This window comes from Entelurus aequoreus, linkage group LG04 (assembly GCF_033978785.1).
Source record: "Entelurus aequoreus isolate RoL-2023_Sb linkage group LG04, RoL_Eaeq_v1.1, whole genome shotgun sequence".
In the NCBI taxonomy this organism is placed as follows: domain Eukaryota; kingdom Metazoa; phylum Chordata; class Actinopteri; order Syngnathiformes; family Syngnathidae; genus Entelurus; species Entelurus aequoreus.
The window spans coordinates 88,756,377-88,768,621 of record NC_084734.1 but is presented as its reverse complement, the minus strand read 5'-3'; the positions used below and the strand labels follow the sequence as shown (position 1 = coordinate 88,768,621).

Below are 12,245 nucleotides of genomic sequence, written 5' to 3'. Positions count from 1 at the left end.
TGTTGATATTCAGACAAGGAAAGCGCAAAAATAGCTTTCGTGGATGTGGCCGTCTTGATTTCCGACCTCGTAACTGGAGCGCTCTCAAATGGGCTGTAATGTCATTCCCAGCTCCGACTTCCACCTTCCGAGGTAAATGGAACATAGTACAACAGCCTCAAGTCTTTTTGAATACGATGCCACAAGCTTGGTACACCTATCTCCGGGCAGTTTCTCCCACCCTCTTTGCCGTACCTCCCAAGCTCCTTCAGGTTGGGTGTGCAGCCATTTTCAAATCTCTCTAGAGATATTACATCAAAACTGTGCCACTCAGTGTCATTTACAGAGTTGTCCTTAAGCCATTCCTTCGATATCTTGGCTGTTTAGGGTCATTGTCCTGCTGAAAGATGAACCGTCACCCCAGTCTGAGTTCAAGTATGCTCTGAAGCAATTTTCATACATTGCTGCATTCATATTTCCCTCTATCCTGACCAGTCTCCCACTAATTTATTTGTAATAAATTTGCAACAAAATCACATCGCCACTGTGTACTGTGCGTATAATTTTGGGGACAAAAATACATTTATTTCATTTTGTAATAAGGCTGTAACATAACACAGTGTGGAAAAAGTTAAGTACTGTGAATACTTTCCGGGTGCACTGTACATACCTGAGGCATTCCTCGAGGCACCCCTTTAAGTCCTCTCTTTTTTGGCAGTTATTCTTCATAGTGTGATTTATGTAAGTAAGGTGTGGCTCTTTACTTCAGATGCAGTCAGTAGTCATTTGTTTAACTTTAGTTCATACCTCAAGGTTCCTTTTTAGGTCCTCACTTTTTCATCATAGGGGCTATTCAACTCGTGGGCCGCAAATTCAGTTAAAAAAAAACTTGTGAGACTCACATTTTTGCAGCAGATTCTTAAACACACTAGAGTGCTGTTATAGAGATTATTTTTGACCAGCTTTTTTGCAGAGCGCTCCTGTAGCTGACATTTTGACAGAATAAATAGACCTAAATCAAATGTATACTGTAGAGCAGTGTTTTTCAACCGTGGGAGATTATATAATTTCATCTATTTGTGTTAAAAATATTTTTTGCAAACCAGTTTTATAGTCTGCAAATTGTGTGTTGTTGTTAAGTGGTCGGTGCTTTTTAGAGCTCGGCAGAGTAACCGTATTTGATTGATTGATTGAAACTTTAATTAGTAGATTGCACAGTGCAGTACATATTCCGTACAATTGACCACTAAATGGTAACACCCGAATAAGTTTTTCAACATGTTTAAGTCGGCCAGATTCATGATACAGATATAAACTATCATCATAATACACTTCCATACCAGTAGGTGGCAGCCGGTGGCTAATTGCTTTGTAGATGTCGGAAACAGCGGGAGGCAGTGTGCAGGTAAAAAGGTATCTAATTTTTAAACCAAAAATAAACAAAAGGTGAATGCCCCTAAGAAAAGGCAATGAAAGTTAGGGAAGGCTATGCAGGACAAAACTAAAACTAAACTGGCTACAAAGTAAACAAAAACAGAATGCTGGACGACAGCAAAGACTTACTGTGGAGCAAAGACGGCGTCGAAAATGTACATCCGAACATGACAATCAACAATGTCCCCACAAAAAAGGATAAAAACAACAAAAATATTATTGATTGCTAAAACAAAGTAGATGCCGGGAAATATCGCTCAAAGGAAGACATGAAACTGCTACAGGAAAATACCAAAAAAAGAGAAAAAGCCACCAAAATAGGAGCGCAAGACAAGAACTAAAACACTACACATAGGAAAACAGCAAAAACTCAAAATAAGTCACGGCATGATGTGACAGTACACCTACTTTGAGACAAGAGCTATATTTATGCATGCTTGGTTATGGTTTAAAGTCATCCAACGACTTTTTACTGTCAACTGAGTTTCATTTTTTAATGATTTCTGCTGGTGGTGTGCCTCTGCATTTTTTCTACGCACAAAATGTGCCTTGGCTCAAAAAAGGTTGAAAAACACTGCTGTAGAGGACACTGGTTCTCAGGAATATACAAAAGAGGACTAATAGTGAAGGGTGTCCTTAGCTTTCTGCTTCGATAGATGGAAAGCATTTTTTATAATCATCAGGTAGGCTTTACAACGTGACAATATTGTACAACATATTAGATTTGATTAGCACAAAACAAATGTGCCTTTCCTTTACAGCACAACCTTCTTTGAGGAGGTAATCCCATCTATCCAAGAGCAACATTTGTCTTTTCCTCACTGCGGGTTGGGTTCACTGTGTGCCGCGATTGGAATTCTCAGAGTCTTGCAGCGGCTTTGAAAGCGGATAGACCACCCCCAGTGAACCATCTCCAGTGTCCAGATTCAAAATTAGATATCCCGCAGCTACAGTCCAAGGATCATAGATGCATCATACACCATCAGAATTATTGAAATGTGGAAACATGAACTGGAGCCCAGCTGACTTTGGTGGTTAGATCATCTGTCCATCTATTTGAACATGGATGACTCCTTTCCACCACTGTATTGTACTGTTAGTACAATACAGTCTTCCCTCGCCACATCAGGCTTCAAATATTGCAGCTTCACAACTTTTTTTATGCATATTTATATAATTACTTTGTGCTAAATTTAGCATTTTTAAACATGGCTAAATATACTTTAAATCAAAAATGAATATCAATATGACAGTATTAGCCACTAGAGGAGACCAAACCAATCAAGTCACACTGTTCAGTGTCGTGGTCACTGATTGGCTCACCCTCAGGAAGCATTACTATAGTAAAATAATAGTGACTAAAGGTTGTTATTAAGATCTGTCATACTGTTAAAAACATATTTAGAAGATAGTAAACCATTTTTTTTTGCTCTAGTTCAGTGGTTCTTAACCTTGTTGGAGGCACCGAACCCCACCAGTTCCATATGCGCATTCACCGAACCCTTTAGTGGAAAAAAAAAAAAAAGTTTTCAAATTCAAGACAAAGTTATATGTTTTTGGTAACACTTTAGTATGGGGAACATATTCTAAGTAACAAAGACTTAATTTAGAGTTATTTGGACACTCGGAGAACATATTCTAAGTAACAAATACAAAATATAGAGTTATTTGGACACTAGGGGAACATATTCTAAGTAACAAAGACTAAATTTAGAGTTATTTGGACACTATAGGGGAATATATTCTAATAAAAACTTAATTTAGAGTTATTTGGACACTAGGGGAACATATTCTAAGTAATAAAGACTTAATTTAGAGTTATTTGGACACTCGGAGAACATATTCTAAGTAACAAATACAAAATATAGAGTTATTTGGACACTAGGGGAACATATTCTAAGTAACAAAGACTACATTTAGAGTTATTTGGACACTATAGGGGAATATATTCTAATAAAGACTTAATTTAGAGTTATTTGGACACTAGGGGAACATATTCTAAGTAATAAAGACTTAATTTAGAGTTATTTGGTTCGGTTTAGGGCCAGGGTTAGAGGGTTAGGGTTATAATAAGGCCATGCCAATTAAGGCATTAATAAGTACTTAATAATGACTAGTTAAGAGCCAATGTGTTACTAATTTGCATGTTAACCAACAACCAGTTAATGGTGAATATGTTCCCCATACTAAAGTGTTACCATGTTTTATTACTGGTGCACAAAATGAACCATGCATGAACATCACCTTGTTCAAACAACAAAACCAACACAGTGCATAAACTCACAACAAATGACACACCTGCAAATCAGTCTGACTTCTGCTGTTGCTGTATCCGTAATACGCCGATAGGGAGAAGTTTTTATTTACACGATGAGTCGGGTGTGTCTTGACCTCCGCCGAACCCCTGAGCCCGACTCACCGAACCCCTAGGGTTCCATCCAACCCAGGTTAAGAACCACTGATCTAGTTATTGCGACGAACAAGGGATGAAAGAGACCTAACCTTATCAACAAAGGCAGTGACATAGTGAACCTCCCCTTAGAGCAGGGATGGGCAAACTACGGCCCGCGGGCCACATCCGGCCCGTTGGTCCCTTTACTCTGGCCCGCCAAATATTAAAACAGAATTGAGCAAAGATTTGTTTTGAGAATCGCCACAACAAAACTGATACTAGACTTCGACGCACTGGCAAAAATGGGTGATCAGCAACACTGCTCCCACTAACAGGAATGAAAGTGTTAACCCTTTAATACCATTTATATGTTCCTTTGATGATATATTGGTGAAAATAGATGTCCATCCATCCATCCATTTTCCTCCGCTTATCCGAGGTCGGGTCGTGGTGGAAGCAACCTAAGCAGAAAAGCCCAGACTTCCCTCTACCCAGCCACTTCGTCTAGCTTTTCCCGGGGGATAATGAGGCGTTCTCAGGCCAGCCGGGAGACATAGTCTTCCCAACGTGTCCTGGGTCTTCCCCGTGGCCTCCTACCGATCGGACGTGCCCGAAACACCTCCCTGGGGAGGCATTCGGGTGGCATTCTGACCAGATGCCCGAACCACCTCATCTGGCTCCTCTCCATGCGGAGGAGCAGCGGCTTTACTTTGAGCTCCTCCCGGATGACAGAGCTTCTCACCCTATCTCTAAGGGAGAGACCCGCCACCCGGCGGAGGAAACTCATTTCGGCCGCCTGTACCCGTGATCTTGTCTTTTAGGTCGTAACCCAAAGCTCATGACCATAGGTGAGGATGGGAACGTAGATCGACCGGTAAATTGAGAGCTTTGCCTTCCGGTTCAGCTCCTTCTTCACCACAACGGATCGATACAGCGTCCGCATTACTGAAGACGCCGCACCGATCCGCCTGTCGATCTCATGATCCACTCTTCCCTCACTCGTGAACAAGACTCCGAGGTACTTGAACTCCTCCACATGTGGCAAGATCTCTTCCCCAACCTGGAGATGGCACTCCACCCTTTTCCGGGCGATAACCATGGACTCGGACTTGGAGGTGCTGATTCTCATCCCAGTCGCTTCACACTCGGCTGCGAATCGATCCAGTTAAACCGATTAAAATAGCCCATGTTTGAGAAGGGACGCGATGTCATGTCCTACATGACGGATGCCCATCGGAGGCCTTCGAGGTCTTGACTGGGGTGCGGCAAGGATGTCTGCTCTCGCCTTTCCTTTTCCTCCTCTGTATTGACTACCATGAACCAAACAACCAAAAACAGCAAAACCGGCATACAGTGGAGCCTTACCGAACAACTAGAGGACCTAGACTTTGCAGACGATCTAGCTCTTCTGGCTCACACTCACAAACAGATGCAGGAGAAATCACAAAAACTACAAAGAACTGCTGCATTTCTTGGGCTTAAGATCAATTCACAAAAAACAAAGGTCATGCGTATCAATAACAAGAACAATACACCAATAACAATGGACCATAATCACTTAGAGGAGGTAGTTTTACATACTTGGGGAGCATAATCAGTGTCGATGGAGGGGCAGATGAAGATGTCAAATCCAGAATAGGGAAAGCAAGAACATCATTCAACATACTAAACAAAATATGGAGAGCAAAAAACATTTCTCTGAAAACCAAACTGAAAATATTTAACTCAAATGTCAAATGCATCCTGCTGTACGGATCACAAACATGGAAAACCACCAATAGCATACTCAATAAACTACAGACATTCGTAAACCGTTGCCTCCGTCGGGTCCTAGGAGTCTACTGGCCAGACACCATCACCAATGCTAACCTGTGGGAACTCACCAAACAAGAACCAGTGGAACTGCAAATCAGGAGAAGGAATTGGAGATTTATAGGCCACACACTCAGAAAACCAAATCAATCAATCACCAAACAGGCACTAACATGGAACCCACAGGGAAAAAGAAACAGAGGGAGACCAAGAACAACCTGGAGAAGAAGCACGGAACAGGAGATGAAGGCTGAGGGGCTGTCATGGCAACAACTCGACCGAAGGGCACAAGACCGGAATGGATGGAAGGCTTTCGTCGGCGGCCTATGTTCCTTTAGGGAATACTAAGGCCTAAGAGAAGAGATGTTTGAGAAGCCTACTCTTAGTTCCAACAGATATATGGTTTGAAATGCATCATGTGCTCACCCGGCCCCCAAATTTCAAAGGCCAACGTGGCCCCTGAGCCACCCCTGCCTTAGAGGATACAATAATCCCTCATTTATCGCTGTTTGTTGCTTCCAAGTCTGACAGAGGCAAATAAATTTCCGCAAAGTCCGAATTGTAAATTTTCATGGTTGAAAAACTGTTTATCATCTTCATGATACAGTTTTTTTGTAACATTATGAAAGCTATCTTGACATGAAATAACACCCATTAGTCACTGTTACACTCTTTTAATCCAGCCTGAGGCTGAGCCAATCCGTGGCCACAATACTGATCTGAATGGTCTGGTCTCCTCTCCTGGCCAATACTACTGTAGTATTGATATTTTTGGTTCATTTAGCATTTCTATGCTTGAAAATGCTTAATATAGGAACACAAATACATTGAATATCCCTAAAAAAAGTCTGTGTGATGTGGCGAGGTACTATTTACTTTTTTTTTTTAGCTTAAAGTCATCCCTCGTTTATCGTTGTTAAATGGTTCTGGACATGATAAATTAATTTCTGCAAGTAGGAATCAATAATTTATAAATCTAATATTTTCATAGCTAGAGCATAAAAACAAAAACCTGTCTTAATAAATTTTTTAAATGAAGACTATTTTATGGATGTTTAAAAAACATTTTTTAACATTTATTTTCTTCTCAACCCAGACTCTGTTTACTCTCTCTCAGTGCGAGGAAACTAAATATAGATTAGTTTTCACTGAACGTAACTGAATTTAGCGTAGCAGATTTGGGAAAGCATGTTTTTCTTTATTTTTCCTTGGTGAGCTGGGGTCTATCCCAGCTGACTTCAGGCGAGGTGCGGGTCACACCCTGAACTGGTCACGTCAATCCATCATTATGCCATCTAGTGGTACGCCAAAGAATCACTTGGTTAAAGTACAGTGTTGTATTGTCCTTTATCCGAACACAGTGTTACTGTTCAGACTGTGTGCAATGTTTCGTGGTTGCAAAATATATTTGTATATTTGGTAAATAAAACCTCTGCCCAGTTTTTAATGAATACTTTGACCTACTATGTTACTGTATTTTAATATTGGTCATTATGGTGGTACTTGGAGAGCCATTTTTTTTTCCCTGAGGTGGTACTAAAAAGTTTGAGGAGCTCTGATCGAAGTGTAATATTTGTAATTGTTAGCAGTGAATGGGCGCTTGCAATGCTAGCAACCCATTTTATTATTGCTCATACTTCAAACTTTATTATAGTTCCGCACGTTTCTCTTACGCTTCGTACGTGACGAACCGGCCAACAAACCCGCACATATGTCGTACCGTCGGATGGGGGTACTCTAAATTGGGAACATTTCGTGTTACCATGGCGACGCTATTCACAAATAAACAAATAAAATGGGCCAATTGAATGGGTACTGATGGAAGGAGATTTTTTACCTATATCAATATTTAAGTGTTACTTCTTTACTTCCATAGTCATATTACAAAATCGCTTCTTCCTTCTTTCTCTCTCATAGTAATGTGTGTCGGCCTTCTAGCATTGGAATGCAGGGAGTAGAGATAACTACGGGAGTAGTCAAAACAACGAGGGTGGGAGCGAGGGACAGAGGGAAGAACACAGCACTTCCGGGGGTTTGGAGGGAAGATCGATCTTGGCTGGGCGAGGGAACGCGTCTGTACTGGATGGGTCTCACGTTTGTCTTCAAAGCTTTGAGAATAAACCACAAAATACCAACTACTGCCTAGTGATCAATTTAAACTTCAGCTTATGTGCCATAAAAAGAACTTGGGAGTGACCAGCAGCTTAAAATCCCTGGGAGGAAGAGCTGGTCAACGCAACAGTACGCACCTTATATAATGGCAGATATTTCAATCTGCGAGGTTACCTCTTGTAGCTCAGCCAATCTTTCACGTAGCTCGGTGCTTAACGTCTCATTTTGTTCACACACTTGTCTACTTTAACCCTGGCTAAAACGTTTTGACGTCCAATGTTTGGTTTTGGCTGTACGGCCATCGGAAGGAAGCGAGCGCCATCGGTTTTCCTCCATTAAAGCGGATGGCGTCTATTCTATATTACTAGAGCGTGGAAGCCCCAAAAATGTGTTTTTTCTTTGGTGAACAACCTGTCCTCACGACCACATCTTTTATCCCACTGTCATGTGTTTCGGGGAAAACGTTGACACACATGTCCTCTCTCAGAAAATGTCACTTTTATGGAGGTCATGTGTCCCAATTCGCTTCTGTTGGCCCTCAAAGCCAAGGAAGTCAGCTTAATCTCTCACTGACTCCAATGTTAGATGTTGGCGCGAAAAAACACAACAATTCTTATTTTCCTACTCGCTCTAACTCGGCCATTTCTCCACCTATCGGAAATCTGAGAACACCGGAACGTTCCTCAAAGCCTTGAGGCGCTCTGGGTTCTTACGAAAACTCGATATCTTGAAGCCCACAATCAGACATAAACTGCTGTCATTGTGTAATGGTGGCAGGTTAATCTAATTACAAACCCCGTTTCCATATGAGTTGGGAAATTGTGTTGGATGTAAATATAAACGGAATACAATGATTTGCAAATCCTTTTCAAGCCATATTCAATTGAATGCACTACAAAGACAACATATTTGATGTTCAAACTCATAAACTTTATTTTTTTTGTGCAAACAATAATTAACTTAGAATTTCATGGCTGCAACACGTGCCAAAGTAGTTGGGAAAGGGCATGTTCACCACTGTGTTACATGGCCTTTCCTTTTAACAACACTCAGTAAAGGTTTGGGAACTGAGGAGACACATTTTTGAAGCTTCTCAGGTGGAATTCTTTCCCATTCTTGCTTGATGTACAGCTTAAGTTGTTCAACAGTCCGGGGGTCTCCCTTCTGCTATTTTAGGTGCCACACATTTTCAATGGGAGACATGTCTGGACTACAGGCAGGCCAGTCTAGTACCTGCACTCTTTTACTATGAAGCCACATTGATGTAACACGTGGCTTGACATTGTCTTGCTGAAATAAGCAGGGGCGTCCATGGTAACGTTGCTTGGATGGCAACATATGTTGCTCCAAAAGCTGTATGTACCTTTCAGCATTAATGGTGCCTTCACAGATGTGTAAGTTACCCATGTCTTGGGCACTAATACACCCCCATACCATCACACATGCTGCCTTTTACACTTTGCACCTATAACAATCCGGATGGTTCTTTTCCTCTTTGGTCTGGAGGACACGACGTCCACAGTTTCCAAAAACAATTTGAAATGTGGACTCGTCAGACCACAGAACACTTTTCCACTTTGTATCAGTCCATCTTAGATGAGCTCAGGCCCAGCGAAGCCGACGGCGTTTCTGGGTGTTGTTGATAAACGGTTTTCACCTTGCATAGGAGAGTTTTAACTTGCACTTACAGATGTAGCGACCAACTGTAGTTACTGACAGTGTGTTCCTGAGCCCATGTGGTGATATCCTTTACACACTGATGTGGCTTGTTGATGCAGTACAGCCTGAGGGATGGAAGGTCACGGGCTTAGCTGCTTACGTGCAGTGATTTCTCCACATTCTCTGAACCCTTTGATGATATTACGGAGCGTAGATGGTGAAATCCCTAAATTCCTTGCAATAGCTGCTTGAGAAAGGTTTTTCTTAAACTGTTCAACAATTTGCTCAGGCATTTGTTGACAAAGTGGTGACCCTCGCCCCATCCTTGTTTGTGAATGACTGAGCATTTCATGGAATCTACTTTTATAGCCAATCATGGCACCCACCTGTTCCCAATTAGCCTGTTCACCTGTGGGATGTTCCAAATAAGTGTTTGATGAGCATTCCTCAACTTTATCAGTATTTATTGCCACCTTTCCCAACTTCTTTGTCACGTGTTGCTGCCATCAAATTATAAAGTTAATGATTATTTGCACAAAAAAAATGTTTATGAGTTTGAACATGAAATATGTTGTCTTTGTAGCATATTCAACTGAATATGGCTTGAAAAGGATTTGCAAATCATTGTATTCCGTTTATATTTACATCTAACACCATTTCCCAACTCATATGGAAACGGGGTTTGTGCATGAAGTCCTTTGAGGTCACGTGACAGCCCCTCCCCTTAAGGTATCCTAGTCTGGTGTTGTACAGGGCCGTAACTAACAGTTCAATGGGCACACAACATAGACAGACAGTACAAAAATCATGTTTTTTTATACCTGCGTTGGTGTCGAGCAAGTTTGCTGGCAGTTAGCGTGTGTTAGCAAGTTCTCTAGTGTTAGCATACTTGTGAGAACATTAGCATGGTAGCTTTTTTTTGCAAGCATCTCTTATATTAGCATTAAATGTTATTACATTACATCATTTTAACGTTTCTTTTTATTGAGCACCTCGACGAAATCTTGAATCTTGAGATGCCCAAGCGAGGATTGGAACCCTTGATGTCCTGACTGTAAGGCCGGACATACTTTAATGTTTCCAAGAAAATCTGAACAATTCAAAGCAAATGTGGCGGTATGAAAGAGCCCAGACCTTGTGCATGCAGTCCACTCTCTAAGGTCCCGCAGTTCCCCCACAGATGTTCCGAAATTTTGGTAGAAAGTGGAAACAGTGAATTCCAGTGTTATGACCAAGTGTTCTAAGACTTGAACGAAAGAAGTGGTTTTCACCTGTTGAAGCACCTGTAGTTGGCAGGGCAGAATCGTTGTGGTAAGGGAGCCAGTTGGGTGTTGAGGGCCTCCAGGAGATCCTCGTTCCGGCCTAAAGCTTCACTCCACGGAGAGCAGTATAATCTGGGAGTCACTGTTGTGTTGAACTTCTCACGAGGAATCTCCTTCAGTGGACCAGAATACCCTGTGGAACAGCATGATGAATTTGAAGGATGTCATTGTGGTGAGTCCAATCCAACTAGAACGCTTCAATATTCTGTATGGATCTAACTGTCCGCAAGGAACTAAGCTAATCCATTCCCATGTCAAGCACTACTCATGTTAGACTAAAAGCTATAGCCTACAATGCTCCAACTATTCCAGATAAAGTCTACAAGCGTTGGCTTTGTCCAGGCTGAGCTATGGCCTCCATGCTTGTGCAGCACCCTTTACCTGGAGCCAGGACATCAGGACTGCCCTTCTTTGATACCGTCTTCTGAAGGTTCATGACCAGGCTGTGCTTACCAGGCATGGAAAAAGCTTGGTTCTCCTTCCCTCCCCGAGGCTCCTGGGTGATTTGCGGGGGAGGAACGGTCACCGGGTGGGCCTGGGGGAGGGACAATTAGATTTGTTGCAGGGTTTTAAGAGTTCGCTTTAATCACACCTCTGAGCTATCAGGGGGACGCAGTTCTGCAAAGTTGTCTAAGGTATGAAAAGCGTTCTCTGGAGGAAGACTGAACCATGCAGGAAACTAGAGCCAGAAAGTCAGCATGATTCTAGGCTTGATTAATCTAGTGCAGGGGTCACCAACGCGGTGCCCGCGGGCACCAGGTAGCCCGTAAGGACCAGATGAGTAGCCCGCTGGCCTGTTCTAAAAAAAGCTCAAATAGCAGCACTTACCAGTGAGCTGCCTCTATTTTTTAAATTTTATTTATTTACTAGCAAGCTGGTCTCGCTTTGCCCGACATTTTTAATTCTAAGAGAGACAAAACTCAAATAGAATTTGAAAATCCAAGAAAATATTTTAGAGACTTGGTCTTCACTTGTTTAAATAAATTCATAATTTTTTTTACTTTGCTTCTTATAACTTTCAGAAAGACAATTTTAGAGAAAAAATACAACCTTAAAAATGATTTTAGGATTTTTAAACACATATACCTTTTTACCTTTTAAATTCCTTCCTCTTCTTTCCTGACAATTTAAATCAATGTTCAAGTAAATGTATTTTTTTTATTGTAAAGAATAATAAATACATTTTAATTTAATTCTTCATTTTAGCTTCTGTTTTTCGACAAAGAATATTTGTGAAATGTTTGTTCAAACTTATTATGATTAAAATTCAAAAAAATTATTCTGGCAAATCTAGAAAATCTGTAGAATCAAATTTAAATCTTATTTCAAAGTCTTTTGAATTTCTTTTAAAATTTTTGTTCTGGAAAATCTAGAAGAAATAATGATTTGTCTTTGTTAGAAATATAGCTTGGTCCAATTTGTTATATATTCTAACAAAGTGCAGATTGGATTTTAACCTATTTAAAACATGTCATCAAAATTCTAAAATTAATCTTAATCAGGAAAAATTACTAATGATGTTCCATAAATTCTTT

The 12,245-nt window shown here is 41.0% G+C and overlaps 1 protein-coding gene across 1 annotated transcript in view; it reads right to left on the bottom strand.

Annotated features, from left to right (window-relative positions):
• LOC133649132 (myozenin-2-like) overlaps positions 1 to 12,245 on the bottom strand; it is a 44,623-nt gene that overhangs the window by 3,026 nt on the left and 29,352 nt on the right. The window contains exons 4-5 of the mRNA XM_062045939.1: positions 11,164 to 11,245; positions 10,660 to 10,843 (exon numbers count right to left, since the gene is read on the bottom strand). Of these exons, the coding sequence (XP_061901923.1) occupies positions 10,660 to 10,843; positions 11,164 to 11,245 (266 nt within the window). The remainder of the gene's footprint in view (positions 1 to 10,659; positions 10,844 to 11,163; positions 11,246 to 12,245) is intronic.